This window comes from Tamandua tetradactyla, chromosome 20, assembly GCF_023851605.1.
Source record: "Tamandua tetradactyla isolate mTamTet1 chromosome 20, mTamTet1.pri, whole genome shotgun sequence".
NCBI lineage: Eukaryota > Metazoa > Chordata > Mammalia > Pilosa > Myrmecophagidae > Tamandua > Tamandua tetradactyla.
Genome location: NC_135346.1, coordinates 53,610,710 through 53,630,785, shown reverse-complemented (window position 1 = coordinate 53,630,785; position 20,076 = coordinate 53,610,710). Strand labels below are relative to the sequence as shown.

At 36.0% G+C, this 20,076-nt stretch overlaps 2 protein-coding genes across 5 annotated transcripts in view; both read left to right on the top strand.

Moving 5' to 3' along the window:
* The window catches only part of UBTD2 (ubiquitin domain containing 2), a 75,284-nt gene extending 63,968 nt beyond the window's left edge, over nt 1-11,316 (top strand). For 2 of the 4 annotated variants that reach the window (XM_077137649.1, XM_077137648.1), the window contains exon 3: nt 9,189-9,586. In XM_077137649.1, the coding sequence (XP_076993764.1) occupies nt 9,189-9,586 (398 nt within the window). Of the gene's footprint in view, nt 1-9,188; nt 9,587-10,546; nt 10,659-11,213 lie in introns of those variants that run through there. The other 2 variants (XM_077137650.1, XM_077137651.1) reach the window with 2 other exon arrangements.
* The window catches only part of STK10 (serine/threonine kinase 10), a 200,572-nt gene continuing 191,707 nt past the window's right edge, over nt 11,212-20,076 (top strand). Inside the window, exon 1 of the mRNA XM_077137647.1 lies at nt 11,212-11,316. Within this exon, the coding sequence (XP_076993762.1) occupies nt 11,311-11,316 (6 nt within the window). The 5' untranslated portion in view covers nt 11,212-11,310. The remainder of the gene's footprint in view (nt 11,317-20,076) is intronic.

Genomic DNA, 20,076 nt, shown 5'->3' with positions numbered 1-20,076 from the left:
TTCCTTTCCCTCGGGGAAGCCACCTGTCGGGGAGGGGCGCCGGCCGGCGGCGACCGTGGCTTGGGAAACTCACTGTTCCGGAGACTCACAGCGAGTCCAGCTGGTCCAGACTGGGGTACACTCTGTGTCCGGTCACTATCGTGGCTCCGGGTGCTTTCTGTACTGTTTCTAGTTATTTCGTAGTTGTTCTGGAGGACGAACTAAAACGCGCACATTCCTAAGCCGCCTCTCTGTTTTGTTTTTAATGGAATTTTATTGAGGTATATTCACACATCAAATAATTCATCCAAAGTATACAATCAGTAGCTCACAGTATCATCATATAGTTGTGCCTTCAATACCACGGTCAATTTTAGAACATTGTCAGTACTTCAAGAAAAATAAATAAAAATAAAAAAGAACACACAAAATCATCCCATAACCCTTATTCGCCCCCCCCTTTATTTATTTATTATCTTTATTTTAGTATTCATCTGCCAATACAGTGGACAAAAGGAATGTTAGTCACAACGTCACACTATAAGAGCCAAATAGTTATACAGTTGTCTTTAGGAATCAAGGTTACTGAATTTACTGTTCAGAAGTTTCAGGTATTTTCTTTTAGCTATTCTAATGCACTAAAAAATAAAAAAGAATATCTATGTAATGCATAAGAATATCCTCCAGAATGGCCTCTTAACCTTATTTGAAATCTCTTAGTCACTGAAATTTGTTTTGTTTAATTTCTTTTTCCTGTTTTGGTCAAGAAGGCATTCTCAATCCCATGATTCCAGGCTTTGGCTCATCTCAGGGAGTCATGTCTCACGTTTCAAGGGAGACTTACACCCCTGGAAGTCATGTCCCACATTGGGGGACAGTAGTGAATTTATTTGCAGTTGGCTGAGAGAGAAATAGGTTCTATCTGAGCAACAAAGGAAGTTCTCTGGGGGTGACTCTTCAGCATAATTTAAGTGGGTGTTTTATTTGCAAAAGCTGACAGATTGTGATAAACCAGAAATGGAACAGCTTTTAAAAACAGGAATGTATTAGGTTGAAAGTTTATGGTTCTAAGGCTGTGAAAATGTCCAAACTAAGGCATCCAGGGAAAGATAACCTTGATTTAAGAAAGGGCAATGGGTCCAGAACACCTCTGTCAGCTGGAAAGGCACATGGTGACATCTGCTAGCTTTCTCTCCTGGTTTCTCACCCCCCAGGGGTGTTCTGCTGCTGCATTTCCAAAGATCTCCAGCTATTTGGCTCTGTTGACTCTAAAGATTTTTCCAAAGTGGTTCACTCTTAAAGGGCTCTAGTAAGCAACCCCACCTTGAATGAGTGGAGACACATCTGCATGGAAACCATCTAATCAAAAGTTACCACCCACAATTGGGTGAGTCACATCCCCATGGAAACAGTAAAAAAGATCCCATCCAGCAATATTGAGTGAAGATTAGAGGACATGGCTTTTCTGGGTTTTATAATAGCTTCAAACTGGCACACTGGGCTTAGCTTCTCCTTTGCAGGAATCACTTTTGTAAAGGCAGGCCCCTGGATAAAGTGCTTGACTTACAAATTGATAGTCCTTAATGCTTGCAAAAATATCAGATATTCCTGAGATGGGGAAGTTTAATATTTCCACATTTTCCCCCAGTTCCTCCAGGGGCCTTTGCAAAATACTTTTTTATTTTCTGGACAAAATAGTCTGGGAAGTATCGGAGTATTACATTAACCTGTACAAAATAACAAGATCTCATCCCTTATTCTAGGTTGCATGTAAAACTGACAATACAGGTTAAATTAAGTACTGTGCTACAGAATATATAAATTTTATATCAAGTAAACATCTTCCTTTGGTCTCACATAGAAGTTGAAGTTTTAAACTATAGTCAGTATCATCCATCACCCCATATTCTGATTTACGTTAGTCCTTCCCAAGTCAATTTCATTTATATTTCTAACTGAAGTCTGATCTCATTTTTAGCTTCTTTAACAGTTGCTGTATGGAGTAATGCTGACTTTCAGAGCTGCAGAAGTCTAATTCTGAGTCTCAGATGTCACACAGATACCCAAAGTTCCAAGGAACTACTAGATTATACAGAAAGAGCTCAGCATCTCAGAGTTTAGAAATAACAGTTAAAACACAGGAATAGATGTGACTGCTATAAGAGTTTATAATCTAGGAACCTTTGGAATAAGACTTATTGAACATTCTATACTCCTTAATCATCAATTGCCCAATCTCTGCACCTGTTCTATCTCCTGATAACATATGCTCTCGATTTCAATTCTCAGTATTTGCTTATTATAATTAGTTTATATTAGTAAGCCCTTACAATTTTTGTCCTTTTGTTTATGACTTATTTCATTTAACATAATGTCCTCAAGGTTCATTTACCAGATTGCATGCCTCATGACTTCATTCCTTCTTGAAGCTGCTCAATATTCCGTTGTATGGATCGACCATAATTTGAGCTTCTCACATGTTTTTTTTCTTTTTAAAAGTGTTTTTATTGAGAAATAGCCACACATGTACAGTCCAACCACATTATATAATCACTGGCTCATAGTACCATCACATAGTTATGTGTTATTCACCACGATCATTTTAAGAACATTTGCATCACTCGAGAAGAAGAAATAAAAAGAAAAAAAATGAATTCATACATCTTATACCTATTATCCCTCCCACTCATTGACCCACAGTGTTTCAGTCTACCCAATTTTTATCCTTTATCTCCCCATATTATTTATCATGTATATATATATATATATATTTCTTTTTTTTGCCAGACATTACATGGGCAAAGCTATGTGTTTCTTGTGGCCCTGTGTCCAGCCCCACTGTTGGCAAATGCTCAGTGGGTCTAGGTGACAAAGGCCCTCTCGCTCCTCTTTAACATCCTGTCAGTTTTCCATCCAGTGGTCTCATCCATTGCTGTCCATTGCATCTCATGTGTTTTTAAGGACAGTTTTTTGTTTGTTTTTTTTGTATGCTGTATGGTGGGGTCACCTTTCATTCTTTTTCTTTGTGAATATCCCGTTATTGCAGCAACATTTTGTTGAATTTTTTGTTTGTTTTATTGGTTTCTTTGTTTGGGAAGTGCATGGACTGGAAATAAAACTCGGGTTTCCTGCATGGCAGTCGAGAATTCTATTGAATTATTTTTTATGTGGTAGTCCTGAGCATTATGAGATACCTCTCTTTTTTTGCTTAAAAATATGACTGCTGATCTCCTTAAGCTTTGGATATTTCCAGGGATATTCTGGATGCCCACACATACTCCTATTTGGTTTCCTTCTTTATTAGAAACACATATTAAAAAGTTTCATGATCTATTGAGATATAGGTCTTAATTTTGTATCTATATTTTTCTTTTGGTTGCTGTGTTTATAAATTTATTTTTCTCCAGTTTTTAAAATTAGTGTTTTTCTGTAGTCTCTTTAGACCATAGATAATCATCTAAATTCCCTTGTATTATTATCTTTCTTCCTTTTTTTAATAATTTCTTTTTATTAGGGAAGTTTTAGATTTACAGAAAAAAAAACAGAAAGTACAGAGCTCCCAAATAACTACTATGATTAACTTTTAGTTTGTTAAATGCTGCTGGAATGCTATATAACAGAAATGGAATGATCTTTAAGAAGAGAATCTATTAAGTTATAAGTTTAAAAATTCTAAGGACATAAAAATGTCCAAACTAAGGCATTCAGAGAAAGATACCTTGACTCAAGGAAGGTCGATGTCTGTCACATGGTAAGGCACATGGCCAGTGTCTGCTGGTCCTTTTTTGTTCCCAGTCCCATTGCTTCCAGCTTTTGACACCAGTGATTTCTTCTCTAAGCATTTGTAGGCCTTCATTTAGCTCCTTCAGGAAACAACTCTGGGTTCTGGCTTACTTAGCATCTTGTGGAAAGGCACATGGCAACATCTGCATAGCTCTGTGTCTCCAAACATCCATTTCTAGGCACCTGTTTTCTCTGTCAGTCTGAAGCAACTGTTTTCTCCAGAATGTTTCCCCTTTTAAAGGACTCCAGTAAACTAATCAGACCCATTTTGAGTGGTCAGAGTCACATCTCCATCTAATCAAAAGGTCACACCCATAATTGAGTGGGTCAGTTTCCATGGAAACAATCTTATCAAAGTTTTCCACCCTACAGTATTGACTGAGGATTAAAGGATATGGCTCTTCTGGGGTACACAACACTTTCAAACCAGCACATTAACATTTTGCATTGGTGTGGTATTTTGGTTAAAATTGATGAAAGAATATTATTATAACTGTACTATTAATTATAGTCAATAGTTTACATTTGGGTTCACTGTTTGGGTTGTATAGTCAAATGTTTTTTTTTTTCTGGTAATATATGTATAACTTAATCTTTCCCCTTTTAACCACATTCAAATATATAATTTAATATTCTCAGTCATTTTAATAATGTTATGCTGCCATCACCACCATGCATTATGAAACCCTTTCCATCAACCAAGATAAAAATTCTTCACTAATGAAGCATTAATTCTGCATTCCTTTCCCCGACACCACAGCCATCCCTTGGTCCCTGCTAAAATCTGTATTCTAGTTTCTGACTATAAATTTGCTGATTCTAAGTATCTCATATAAGTGAGATCATACATTATTTGTCCTTTTGTGTCTGGCTTATATTACTCAGTGTGAAGTCTTCAAGATTCCTCCATGTTGTTGTATATCCATAAGAGATAGTGATCTGTAATTTTCTTTTCTTGTAGTATCTTTATTTGTCTTTAGTATTAGGGTGATGTAGTCCTCTTCAGAACATCATGATCCCTTCTCTTCAAATTTTTGGAAGAATTGAAGAAGATTCGTGGTTAATCCCTCTTGGAATGATGGATAAAACTCAGCTGCAGAGATTTCTGGGCTTTTCTTTGTTGGGAGCTTTTTAATGACTGATTCAATCTCTGCTTGTTATTGGTCTGTTGAGATCTTCTGTCTCTTGAGTCAGTGTAGGTAGTGTGTGTGTTTCTAGAAATTTGTCCATTTCATATTTTGACTGGAGAGTTTAATCCACTTATATTTGAAGTAACATTGATAGTTTATTACTTTCTTCTGCCATTTTGCTGTTCAATCTTCATAAGCCATACCTTTTAAGTCTTCAATTCTTCCGTTACTGCTTACTTACATAGTTATTTAATTTTTTGTTTTGTCCCAGTCCCTTCTCATTTCTTGCTATATGTATTTTCTTCGTGGTTACCATGGAGTTAAAATTTAACATCCTAAATCTGAAATAATCACATTTGATTTGGTGCCAACTTAATTTCGATAGTATACATACCCATTGTTCCTATACCCCTCTGTCACCTCAGCTTTTTGTTGTAGTTGTTACTATAACTCTTTGTTATGTCTTTATTCATTATATGTCTGAAACTATAGGTTTATCGTAACTTTCTGGGCATTTGCATTTTAGAACCTTACAAAGTAAAAAGTGACGTTACATACTAAAAATTATAATATGTTAGTACTGGCATTTATAATTATGTATATGGTAACCTTTACCAGAGGTTGTTTCTTCATGCCACTCCAATCCACTCTCTGGTGTCCTTTCCTTTCAGTCCTAAAAAATTGGTTTAGCATTGGTTGTTGGCCAGGCCTTTTGTTGGTGAACTCCCTAAACTTTTGTTTTTCTGGGAATGTCTTAATCTCTCTTTCATTTTTGAAAGACAGTGTTTCCAGATACAAATTTGTTGTTTGGCAATTTTCTTTCAACATCTTAATATTTCTTCCCACTTCCTTCTTGCTTCCATGGTTTTTGATGAGAAATCAGCATTTAATCTTAGGACTCCTTTGTATACAACACACTGTTTTTCTCTTTTCTTCCTGTTCCTCAGCCTGAATCATTTCAGTTGCCTTGTCTTTAAGTTACTGATTCTTTCTTCTGCTAGATCCAGTCTACTGTTGACACCTCTTAGGGAATTTTTCATTTCAGTTATTGTGATCTTCATTCCAGGATTTCAGTTTGGTGTTTATTAAAGTTTCTGTCTCTTAATTGAGATACTCATATTGTCCATTCATTGTTTCCCTGATATCCTTTAGTTCTTTCTCTGTGTTTTCCTTTTTCTCCTTGAACATATTAAGGATAATTTTTTAAATGTCTTTTTAACTTTTATAAGCCTATTCATATAGCAAGTCTCACATGGTGATCTTATGGGAGTGAAAGCAGAAAGGATTAAGGAGTGAGGCCTTTGGATGTTTGAAATCATGTTTCTCTTTTCAACCAGAAAGACTGCTAGGAATAGTACTGTTAGACTTAGTGGCATTTTTATTACTTGGCATCTAATTTAGTTTTATGTTTATAGTTTTTCTAATTAAAAACAGCCATAGAAAACATTTGACCAGGGAAAACAGAATGTCTGGTCCAGTCATCTAAGTAAAAGATAAAAATAACTTCAGGAAATTATGTATGATATCAGAATGGAAGGTGGAGACTTGGCAGCATTTTTCCTGCTGTGGGAAGCTTTTAGGGCTTCCTGACCTGGAGAAATGACTCCCTTGCCATCATTTATCCTAGTGGGTATCTATCTATGCTAGGACTAGAGGCCTACAGTGGGTTTTTGAGAGGAAGAAGAAGGAAAAAAAGGGCAAGAGGATCCTTCCACGGAGGATGTTAGGTTAGCAATGTAAGCAAGCCTGGTGTTCTAGTTTGCTAGCTACCGGAATGCAACACACCAGAGACAGATTAGCTTTTAATAAAAGGGAATTTATTTCATTAGTTCTTCAGAGGAAAAGCAGCTTTCAACTGAGGTTCTTTCTTACATGGGAAGGCACAGGGTGGTCTCTGCCGGCCTTCTCTCCAGGCCTCTGGGTTCCAACAACTTTCCCTGGGGTGATTTCTTTTTGCACCTCCAAAGCCCTGGGCTGAGCTGTGAGTGCTGAGATGATGTATGCTGAGCTGCTTGGGCTGTGCTACATTGCGCTCTCTCATTTAAGCACCAACCAATTAAATCAAACATCATGCATTGCAGCAGATACGCCTCCTAGTGGACTGCAGATGTAATGAGCAACAGATGAGGTTCATGTACCATTGGCTCATGTTCACAGCAGCAGAACTAGGTGTCTTCACCTGGCCAAGTTGACAACTGAATCTAACCACCACACCTGGCTAGGAGCCTGTTTAGAACTAATCAAAAATTGCTAAATGAACTGCACCCTCAGTGGCTGATGGGTGGTCATTACAACCTTTTATATGTTGAAAGATACAAACTATGGGTAAAAGTGATATTGGCAAGGTATAAAAGTCCCTACATTATCAACTTTTAGAGTGATCCCTTACCTTGTTTAAACACATTGGATTTATTTAAGTGAACTTCTCCATCTTCTAACCATTGCCTCATTTCTCTCACATCCCTCTCAAATGTTGATAAGACAGAAATAGTAATATGTCTGTTTGCCACTAAATAAGCCAGCCTCATACCACTGAGACCTGTCAGATCCCCATGTCCTTTTGTCTGACTGCAGGGCCTCATCATCTGTTTCCTTCTTGACCTGTGGTTAACATCCTTGGCAGATATGTTGTTGGAATGTATTTGGCACCATCAGCTTTTCATACCTTGTGATTTCATTTCTGGCTTTTCATCCTTCTTCTGTTTGCCTTTCACCTATTTTTTCCCTGCTAAGCTCTTATAATCCTTTCCATTAACCGTATCTTTAACTTTGGCAACTGAGCCCTGCAATCTTAGCTGTATGTTATATATATACTTTTTCAGGAATTCAGTTATTTTTACACTGTCATATTTAACTCTGGACAAGTTACTTCACTTTGCTTTAATTTTTTTATCTGTAAAGTGTGTATAATAGACTTTACCTCTTGGTAAGAAATAATCTGCATGCTTTATCTTGTTCACCAGCCTAACTCTGGTACTTAGACCATTGCTTGGCATATAGCAGGTACTCAGAAGTTGTTGAATGATTGTCTCATGTCTGTGTTAGCTAGCTCTAGTACTTTCCTTTTGTATTGTCTAAAGTACTAAACCATTCTCCAGGTGTTTCACTGTTGCTACAGTTTAGTGATGTGAAATCATTAACTCTGCATTCTACCTCAGCAAAGCCACTTGCTGTTCCCTGCTTACCTTGTACTTATTCTTGTTTCCATATCATTCCTCTTTCTTGGAATGCCCTCATACTCAGACCACACCATTTCTATAGTTTCTTGTTGTTGGCTCTACTAACTCTAGTTACTTTTCTGTTCTTAATAAATGCTTATGCAGTGACTTTGTGGAATGAAAGAATTGTTTTCTAGCGATTATTATGAAAATGCTAAATAAAATGTTATAGAGATCACTACAAGAAGAGTAGTTTTGCCTTTAGTAAAAGGATTTGGGGCCATTAAATAGTAGAGTCTTGGGAGTATATTATTCTAAAGGGTCTGAACTACAGAGGAGCCAATCTGTTTGGAATATATAATTCTGGAAGAATATTTGACAATGGACTACATTGTAAACAAAATTATTTTTATTGATACTTTTATTTAATTTGGGGAGTGCATAACCCATAAAACCCTAACTTTAAAATCAAATCGAATCATTTGACTTCATGCTCTGGATTTTCATCCTGTTTAGTTTTTTGTTTAAAACTAGACCATATTTATAATTCAGGCAGAAGTTAATTGAGCAAGAGAGTAGACAAACCAGAAAACTCCAGAATAAATACAAAACAAATTAACTTTTCCAAAAATATTAAAATGTCATAGCTTCTCTACTTTGTGGTCTTTTTGAACTAAGAGCTCCTGGCCAGAGTACTTCAATCTAGGACATCCAGTTATCACATCGTTGTGATGAATTAGGTTTAGGAATCCTTTTTTTTTTGGCCTTTTTCCCCCCATGGTAGCAGTGGCATCTTAAAAAGATGTGGCAATGCAGTTGGAATTTCCCCTTTGTTTGAATTTAAGCATTAATATATCTGTAAATTTGAATTTTGAGAGCTTTTACTTCTTTGGATTATCTTTGAATAAAAGTGTGAGTTAGGTATGAAATGACTTAGAAGAGGTAGGGGTAAGAAGCCAGAATTGGTTAATTTAAAATCAGATAAACACTCAAATAATTGGGCCTAGGCCTTGATGACCATCATTGATTGGCATACTCACATTATAGATTTTTTCTACAACGACGTGGTAGTAAGAGTGGCTTAAGCATTTTGCATTCATTTAGTTAAACTTTTACTTAAATCTTTTCCTTTCTGAAGGTGCACTTACAGAGTGCTATGATGAACTGGGAAACAGATACCAGCTTCCAGTCTATTGTTTGGCACCACCAATCAACATGATAGAAGAAAAGAGTGACATAGAGACTCTGGATATTCCCGAGCCACCTCTCAATTCTGGATATGAATGTCAGCTCCGTTTGCGCCTTTCCACTGGTAAAGATATCAAACTTGTGGTCCGCAGTACAGACACAGTATACCACATGAAGAGGCGCTTACATGCAGCAGAAGGAGTGGAACCGAGTAGTCAACGTTGGTTTTTTTCTGGTAGGCCTCTCACCGACAAAATGAAGTTGGAAGAACTGAAGATCCCAAAGGACTATGTTGTACAGGTTATAGTGAGCCAACCTTTGCAAAACCCAACACCAGTTGATAACTGAACTGATTATTGGCTGGTCCTGATCCCTCCTGCTCCTTTTTATTATTGGTATTTCCTACACTATGGCGTGAAATTTATTTTCACTGCTCTAAATTTCCTGTGAATGGATTTAGTTCTGAGGAATGACCAGTGAAAAATTCCATCTGTGATGGAGACCAACAAAAATAATTAATAAAACACAAAGAGCCAGGCTTTGAGACTCATGTAATTACAATTTCTAATTTGAGAGGCAGTTAAGAAATAGATAATCATTTATATTAAAACACCTAGCAATTATATAATAGCAGTAATTAAATGATTTGGACCTGTAAATGGAACATTGCATCCATGATGAACAGCACCTGGAACCTTTAGAATATAGAAATTTTTTTTAATAAATCAAATTGTTCAATTTCCAGAAATCATCAGTGGCAGTTACAAAACTTAAGCTTTTTTTTTTTAAATGAAAACTCTAAGAGCAATATTTAAGATTTGATTCTGTTCTGATTTTAATTATTTCCCAATCAATATTTAGCCAGAAAGGAGTAGAGACTGGCAAATTGTGTTTCACTGTTGCTTTCCCCATCCCTATTGGTTGAGCTCCTTATTTACGTTCACACTCCACGTTGGTGCCTTCCATCACGTTAGTGGCAGGCACCCTTCTGGAACACTAGGCAATAATTTAGTCAATGCAGTCAGATCTTTGAGTGTCAACTGATACTCAGTTGGAACATCTCTTATCCTCTTGCTGCATAGGTATTTTGAAATGTCTATATAACGAAGCTGTTATCATATCCAAGGTTAGGATAGAAGGTCACTACTATATAATACCTTCATTGATCTTTCTGCTCTGCTTGGATGTTTTCTTAATCCACTCTGCCCCCAAATGCATAGGTTCTGGGTCAGGGAACATAATGAATCTAGTACAGCTATTCCCACTACAGGATAATAAAGTATTTATCTCTTCTTTCCCAATTTGCAGGAAGGGTATAAGGAAAACCCATTCTATCTGTGCCTGGGAGAATTGTGCCTGATTTTGGTCTTTTAGAGAACATTTAAGCTCATAATTTACAAGTGTGAAAGGTTTACTGACATCAAACATCAGCAGTGAGACCAAATGATGAAACATTGCTTTATGCCTTAGTGCTTTCCAGTTCACTGTTACTACTACTCGTGGTTGATGACAGTTCTCCTCCCTCATCTTTACTAACAAAGAGGTAAATTAAGAACCATCCACAAATGAGGTTAGGGGACTTAAAAACCCTGTGAAATAACCTAATTCTTCTGAACTATGACTGTAGTAAAGCTGACAAGGATTATATTTAATTTGGAGATTTTAGAAGTTGGTTCCATAAGTGAGCAGGAACTAACACATGATCCTTGTGCCCCCTGACGATCCATGAGATGGAAGAGTGAAGGCAAGAAGGCACTTATGTTCTCACTTGGGAAATATCATACTACCATAGCTATGTGGATATAAAGCATCATTATTAATTTTGATGGCAAATTAAACTGCTAATTAGTTTAAATGTCATGTTTAAAGTGGTATTAAATTCTTATAGCCTGATTGGATATCATATCTATAACTGTAACATATCCTGTTTCTAAGAGCTTTAACTACTTCCTTTTTTTATGCAATCGTTTTTAAGATTGTGGCGGTATCTGACTTAGATATGCTGACGATGGAATCTGAATCCAAGAGAAGACAGCAACATTAATTCCAAAGGAGAATTTTTATATTTGGAGATGGAGGTATGAGGTTATTTCAGTTTAATACTCCTGTCATTAAAAAATTTCTTTGTTCATTTGTGGGTCACATTGAACAACAGCATCTCTCAAAGTTTGTCAACTGGGGAACAAAAATGTTCACACCTGTTTTTCTTAAGTAAATTTAGTGATGCTCTCCATAGTCTATGGTTTGCTGATGGTTTGAGCTCTCTTCAGAGTTTATTTTCTTTTCTTTTAAAGGGCAAAGGGACATATACTTTGAATAACAATTCTCTGGGCATGTTTAACTAACATAGGTGAGAAAACTATGGTGCTGTTTAATTGTAAATAGATTGATATAAGATTGGACCAATACTTGATGTGTATAATTTTAGTATGTAGGATTTTTGTGCTTTTTAAAAAAAAAGTTCAATTTTTCTCTTTGTCTTTGTCTTTATTCCGGATTCTTAGTTGCTGTTACTTTCTATATAATGGTAATCTGCCTCATTCTAGTGAAAAGTTTGAAGGTTTTCCTCCATTTTAAAACTTCAGCTCAATAAATAACAAGTTCATTATCACAAGACTTAGGCTCTGCTGTGCCAAGTTGCACAAGATCATTTATAGATAATGCTGTAATTAAATCTTGGACTGAAATAGGTGGTGGTTTATTCTCTTTAAGGATTGTACTATATACCAAACTCATTTTTTTGGAAGCACTGAGCTCATTTATTACTCATTTTGGATCAGAGTGGAAGGCTTTTTAACTTTTTAAATTTTATTCAAAATTGGTGATACATATGCATGATTAAAAAAAAAAGTTCCAACATACCAAAGTAAAAAGAGAGTCTCCCCTCCACTCCTGTCCCTCGTCTCCTATTTCTTCTCCCTTTTACCATTTAGCTGGCTATTCTTAAAGATACTCTATCACAGTGTTTCTCAAGCTTGGGCATGTATCAGAATCACCTGTCTTATTAAAACACGCTTTGCTGAACTCCCCCCACAGAGTTTTCAGTATTCAGTAGATATGGATGGGGCCCAGTAATTTGCTTTTCTATTAAGTTCCCTAGTGATGCTGCTACTGCTGCTATACCCAGGTCCTTTCTTTGAAAACCACTGCTCTAGCATATATGAGTATATGAGTTACATACACCCATTCCTTCCCCTTTTTTCCCAAAAATAGTTGTATTATTCTGCCGCATTGGGTTTTTTCTACGTGGTGAATCTTGGATATTGGTTCATATAAGTAGATCTAGAGCTGGTTCATTCCTCTTAAAGCTGCAGTAGTATTCAATTGTAAAATAACCAGCTATTTTATATTATTAATTCTAATCAGTTAGATTGTTTCCAGTCTTATACTGCAATGAATGTCCTTTTATATACATACATCTTTGTGTCTTTATATATTTATAGAATGCATACTTAGAGGGAGGCTTGCTAGATCAAAGAGTGCTTGTATTTAGAGTGGGTTCTGATTTGCCCTCCAAATAGATTTTACCAATTTATACTCAAACTACAGCATTATAATATTATTTCTCTATACCTTTGCCATCTTTTTGACCTTTGACAGTCTGATAGATGAAAACTTTATCTTGTGGTTTAACTTTGTATTTTTCTCCAGAGTGAAGTCTAACATTATGCTGTGTATTTAAAGACTGTTTACATTTTTTTCTGTGAATTTTGTGGCTTTTTTCATTATATGACTTAGGGTTCACTATGTAGTGTAGTTCCACAGGATTGAAAAAAAAATTATTCTGTCACCACAGATACAATCTAACATTTCCCCTTTTAATCACATTCAGATACATATTTCAGTGCTGTGAATTACATTCACAATGTTATGCTACCATTATCACCATCCGTTACCAAAATATTTCCATCATTCCAAATAGGAACACTGTACATTTAAACTTCTCATTTGATGATGTACTCTTTGAAAGGGTTCTTTTTTATTAGTTTGACAAATTAGCAGATATACCTTTCTGTTACCTCCAATTTTCAGATATTGTGATGTAGAGTTTTTGCTCATGAAGAAAGGAAAAGTGCAACTGGTGACATCCCTTGCTATTGCCAATTTCTTCTGATTTCTTTTTGGGTCTCTAGGGACTGCCAGTATCAGCCGGTCGACTTGATCTTTTCTAGTGTTTGTCTTTGGCATGAGGCTTAAGGTAATGACAGTAATGAGAACTAAAGACTGGTGGAAGAGAAATGATTTCACTTTACTAAACTAGCTTCCTCCCAAATTCTTTCTTCTTTGTAACTTTTATAGTTTGCAGAGGAACTTGTCTGGTTCTGGGCTGGAACTATAGCAGGGTAATTCATCTCTTCAGTCAGTCCTGCCATTCATCTAATCCTGCAAGTACTGCTCCTCTCTACCCAGTGCTTAGGTGCCTTGAACCTAACAAAAATATATACTTTCTTTACCCAGAAATTCTATGTAATTATGACATAGAAATAATATAGTCTTACTACCATCCAAGAATTGTATGTATATAGTCTAAACTGTATACTTAAAAACCACCAGATTAACTCATTGTGGAAATAATGAAGCTTAAATAGAAGGATCTACGTGAATAACTATAAACACATTTATAAAAAATCGGTAAGCCACGAAATGTGATTGAAAAAAGAAGTACTAAAGTAACACCTACAGAGTGTTTTCTTTTGTTGTACTTTTAGTCCTGAAGTAGTATCACTTTACTGGTATAATTGAATTTTAGGGTTTGGACCCATTAGAGCTAATGCTCAGTTTCCAGATTCCATCTTAGAACGACTCACTTTTTTTTTTTTAAGTTTTTATTGTAGTCTCATATATGGAACTCAGAATGTCCCATTTTAACCACTTTCAAGTGTACAATTCAGTGATATCATTATCTTCACAAAATTGTGCTACCATCACCAACATTCATTACCCTAACTTTTTCATCATCTTAAATGGAAACTCTGAACCCTAACCCCATTCCAGCCCCTGGCAACCTATTATCTACTGTCTGTCTTTATTGTATTTTTTTTTCTCTTTTAACTTTTTTTATTGTATAGTATAACATATATACAAAGCAAAGAAATAAAAAAGCAATAGTTTTCAAAGCCCTCTTCAACAAGTAGTTACAGGACAGATCCCAGAGTTTGTCATGGGCTACCGTATAATCCTCTCATATTTTTCCTTCTAGCAGCTCCAGAATATAGGAGGCTAGAGGGCTTAAGTATTTTTTTTCATATTCATCATCATGATCATTTGCATCAATTCAGAAAAAGAAATAAAAAAAAAACAGAAAAAAAATCTCATGTATCATACCCCTTGCCCCTCCCTTTCCTTGATCACTAGCATTTCAATCTACTAAATTTATTTTAACATTTGTCCCCCTTATTATTTATTTATTTTTAATCTATATGTTTTACTCATCTGTCCATAAGGTAGATAAAAGGAGCATCAGACACAAGGTTTTCACAACCACACAGTCACATCGCAAAAGCTATATCGTTATACAGTCATCTTCAAGAAACGTGGCTACTGGAACACAGTTCTACATTTTCAGGCACCATTCCCCCTAGCCTCACCATTACACCTTAACTAAAAAGGTGATATCTATTTAATGCGTAAGAATAACATCCAGGATAATCTCTCGACTCTGTTTGGAATCTTTCAGCTGTTCACACTTTATTTTGTCTCATTTCTCTGTTCCCCCATTTGGTCGAGAAGGTTTTCTCAATCCCTTGATGCTGAGTCTCAGCTCATTCTAGAATTTCTGTCCCATGTTGCCAGGGAGGTCCACACTCTTGGGATCATGTCCCACGTGGGGTGGGGGTGGGGGGTGGGCAGAGAGTTTGCTTGTCATGTTGACTGAGAGAGAGAGGCCACATCTGAGCAAGAAAAGAGGTTCTCTGGAGGTGACTCTTAGGCCTAATTTTAAGTAGGTTTAGCCTATCCTTTGCAGGATTGAGTTTCATGTAAATAAACCTCAAGATTGGGGGCTCAGCCTATTGCTTAGATTGTCCCCACTGCTTGTGAGAATATCAAGAATTCTCTACTTGGGGAAGTTGAATTTTCCCCCTTTCTCACCATTCCCCCAAAGGGACTTTGCAAATACTTTTTTATTCACTGTTCAAATCATTCTGGGATTTATCGGGGTATTGCTCTGGACAAACCTACAAAATCTCATGTCCTACTCAAGGTTCCATGTACTATGGTGTTCAATTAAGCTGTCCACATAAGTTATATTAGGAAATGCACTAGTTAAAATATAAATTTTGTATCAAATAAACATTTCTTGCTTTAGTCTCACACAAAAGTTAAAGTTTTAAAATATTAATTACCATCTATTTTCACCACCTTGCAGTGTTGACATTCCTTTGTTCTTTCTCATGCAAAATCATTTTTAAATTTGTATATTTAGTCACTATCATTATACAGTCTAGGCATTCCTAGATTATACCATCTCAGTCTTTATTGTCTATCTTTCCTTCTAATTTCATTTGTACCCCCAGGCCTCTTCCCTCTGTAATTTTCACATTCAGCTTCATTCAGTGTACTAACATTGTATTATAGTTAGGTAGTATTGTGCTATCCATTTCTGAATTTTTGCAATCAGTCCTGTTGCACAATCTATATCCCTTCAGCTCGAATTACCCAGTATCTACCCTATTTCTATCTCCTAATGATCTCTGTTACCAACTGAAATTCTCCAAGTTCATTCAGTTCATGTCAGTGAGATCAGTCCTTTTGTTTCGGGCTGATCTCACTCAGCATAATGCCTTAAGGTCCATCCATGTTGTTACATACTTCATAACTTTATTCTGTCTTATAGCTGCATAATTTTTCATCGTAGGTATATACCACAACTTGTTTAGTCACTCATCTGTTGATGGACATTTTGGCTGTTTCCATCTCTTGGCATTTGTAAATAATGCTGCTATAAATATTGGTGTGCAAATGTCCATTTGTGTCCTTGCCCTCATGTCCTCTGAGTAGATACCTAGCAATGGTATTGCCATTGGCAATTCTATACTTAGCTTGTCTTATGACAATTCTGTACTTAGCTTCCTGAGGAACCGCCAAACTGCCTTCCACAGCAGTTGTATCATTTGACATTCTCACCAACAGTGGATAAGTGTGCCTCTTTCTCCACATCCTCTCCAGCACTTGTTGTTTTCTGTTTTATTGATAATGGCCATTTTGGTGGGTGTGAGATGATATCTCATTCTGGTTTTGATTTGCATTTCCCTAATAGACAGGGAAGTTGAGCATCTTTTTCTGCGCCTTTTGGCCATTTGTATTTCCTCTTCTGAGAAGTGTCTGTTCGGGTCTTTTGTCCATTTTGTAATTGGGTTGTCTGTCTTTTTGTTGTTGAGTTGAACAATCTCCTGATATATTCTGAATACTAGACCTGTATCTGATATATTGTTTCCAAATATTGTCTCCCATTGTGTACGCTGTCTTTTTATTTTCTTGGCAAAGTTCTTTGATACACAAAAGTGTTTAATTTTGAGGAGTTCCCATTTATTTATTTATTTCCTCATTGCTCATGCTTTGAGTGTAAGATCTAGGAAACCAACTCCTATTATAGGATTGATAAGGAATTTCCCTACATTTTCTTCTAAAAGTTTTATGGTCTTAGATCTAATGTTTAGATCTTTGATCCATTTTGAGTTCATTTTTGTATAGGGTATGAGATATGGATGCTCTTTCATTCTTTTGCATGTGGATATCCAGTTCTCTAGGCACCATTTATTGAAGAGACTGTTCTGTCCCAGGTGAGTTGGCTTGACTGCCTTATCAAAGATCAATTGTCTACAGATGAGAGGGTCTATATCTGAACATTCTGTTCAATTCCATTGGTCAGTATATCTATCTTTATGTTAGTACCATACAACTGTAGCTTTGTAATACGCCTTAAAGTGGTAGTGTAAGACCTCCGACTTCATTTTTCTTTCTCAAGATATTTTTAGCTATTTGGGGCACCCTGCCCTTCCAGATAAATTTGGTATTGGTTTTTCTATTTCTGAAAAGTAAGTTTTTGGAATTTTAATTGGTACTGCATTGAATCTACAAATCAATTTAGGTAGAATTGACATCTTAACTAAATTTAGTTTTCCAATCCATGAACAGGGTATACCCTTCCATTTATTTAGGTCTTCTATGATTTCTTTTAACAATTTCTTGTACTTTTCTTTGTATAGGTCTTTTGTATCTTTAGTTAAATTTATTCCTAAATATTTTATTCTTTTGGTTGCAATTGTAAATGGAATTTTCTTTCTTGATTTCCCCCTCAGATTGTTCATTACCAGTGAATAGAAACACTACAGATTTTTTGAGTGTTGGTCTTGTATCCTGCCACTGTGCTGCAGTTATTAGCTCTAGTAGTTTTGCTGTGGATTTTTTTGGGTTTTCAACAGATGGTATCATATCATCTGCAAACAGTGAGAGTTTTACTTCTTCCTTTCCGATTTTGATGCCTTATATTTCCTTTTCTTGTCTAATTGCTCTGGCTAGAACTTCCAACACAATGTTGAATAACAGTGGTGAGAGTGGACATCCTTGTCTTGTTCTTGATCTTAGGGAGAAAGTTTTCAGTTTTTCCCCATTTAAGATGATGTTACTTGTGGGTTTTCCATATATCCCCTTTATCATGTTGAGGAAGTTCCCTTATTCCTATCCTTTGAAGTGTTTTCAACAAGAAAGGATATTGAATTTTGTAAAATGCCTTTTATGCATCAATCGAGATGATCATGTCATTTTTCTGTTTTGATTTGTTGATATGGTGTAGTACATTAATTGATTTTTGTATGTTGAACCATCCTTGCATACCTGGGATGAATCCCTCTTGGTCATGGTGTACAGTTCTTTTAATGTGTTGCTGGATTCGATTTGCAAGAATTTTGTTGAGATTGCATTTATATTCATTAGAGAGATTGGTCTGTAATTTTCTTTTGTCTGGCTTTGGTATGAGAGTGATGTTGGCTTCGTAGAATGAGTTAGGCTTTGTAGTATCTTTGTCTGGCTTTGGTATGAGGATGATGTTGGCTTCATAGAATGAGTTAGGTAGCCTTCCCTCCTCTTCAATTTTTTTGAAGAGTTTGAGCAGGATTGGTATTAGTTCTTGAATGTTTGTTAGAATTCATATATGAAGCCATCTGGTCCTGGACTTTTCTGCTTTGGGAGCTTCTTAATGACTAATTCAGTTTCTTTACTTGTGATTGATTTGTTGAGGTTGTCTATTTCTTCTCGAGTCAGTGTTGGTTGTCATGTCTTTCCAGGAAGTTGTCCATTTCATCTACATTGTCTAGTTTATTAGCATAAAGTTGTTCATTGTATCCTCTCATTATCTCCTTTATTTCTGTAGGGTCAGTGATTTTGTCTCCTGTTCCATTTTTAATTTTATTCGCATCCGTTCTCTTCTTCTTTTTGTCAACCTTGCTCAGGGTCCATCAATCTTAGTGATTTTCTCATAGAAACAGCTTCTGGTTTTGTTAATTTTCTCGATTGTTTTCATGTTCTCATTTATTTCTGCTCTAATCTTCTTTATTTCTTTCCTTTTGCTTGCTTTGGGGTTAGTTTGCTGTTCTTTCTCTAGTTCTTCCAAGTGAACAGTTAATTCCTTGACTTTTGCTTTTTTTTCTTTTTTTGATATAGGCATTTAGGGCAATAAATTTCCCTCTTAGCAGTGCCTTTGCTGCATCACATAAATTTTAATATACTGTGTTTTCATTTTCATTTGCCTTGAGATATTTACTGATTTCTCTTGTAAACTCTTCCTTGACCCACAGGTTGTTTAAGAGTGTGTTGTTGAGCCTTATCTATTTGTGAATTTTCTGGCCTTCTGCCTATTATTGATTTCCAACTTCATTCCTTTATGAGTTGAGAAAGTGTTTTGTATGATTTCAGTCTTTCTGTATTGAGACCTGCTTTGTAACCCAGCATATAGTCTGTCCTTGAGAATGATCCATGAGCACTTGAGAAGAAGGTGTATCCTGCTGTTTTGGGATATGATGTTCTATAAATGTCTGTTAAGTCTAGCTCATTTATTGTATTATTCAACTTCTCTGTTTCTTTATTGACCCTCTGTGTAGATGTTCTGTCCATTGATGAGAACAGGCAATTGAAGTCTCTAACTATTATGGTAGCGGTGTCTATTTCTCCCTTCAGTGTTGTCAGTGTTTGCCTCATGTATTTTGGAGCACTCTGGCTCGATGCATAAATATTTATGATTGTGATGTCTTCTTGTTGAATTGTTCCTTTTATTAATACATAGTGTCCTTCTTTGCCTCTTTTAATCATTTTACATTTAAAGTCTAATTTGTTGGATATTGGCATAGCCACTCCTGCTCTTTTCTGATTGTTCTTTGCATGAAATATCTTTTCCCAACCTTTCACTTTCAACCTGTGTTTATCCTTGGATCTAAAAAGTGTCTCCTGTTGACAGCGTATAGATGGGTCCTGTTTTTTAATCCATTCTGCCAGTCTATGTCTTTTGATTGGGGAGTTTAATCCATTAACATTCAGTGTTATTATTACTGAAGGGGCAGTACTTTCTTCTACCATTTTGCCTTTTGGATTTTATATGTTATATATAATTTTTCTTCTTTTTATCTTTACTGATAATCTTCATTTCTACACTCTTCTCCACACCTCTTTCTGCTGTCTTTTCCTATGTCTATAGTGTTCCCTTTAGTATTTCTTACAGAGCCAGTCTCTTGATCACAAATTCTCTCAGTGATTTTTGTGTCTGAAAATGTTTTCATTTCCCCCTCATTTTTGAACGACAGTTTTTCTGGATATAGAATTCTTGGTTGGCAGTTTTTCTCTTTTAG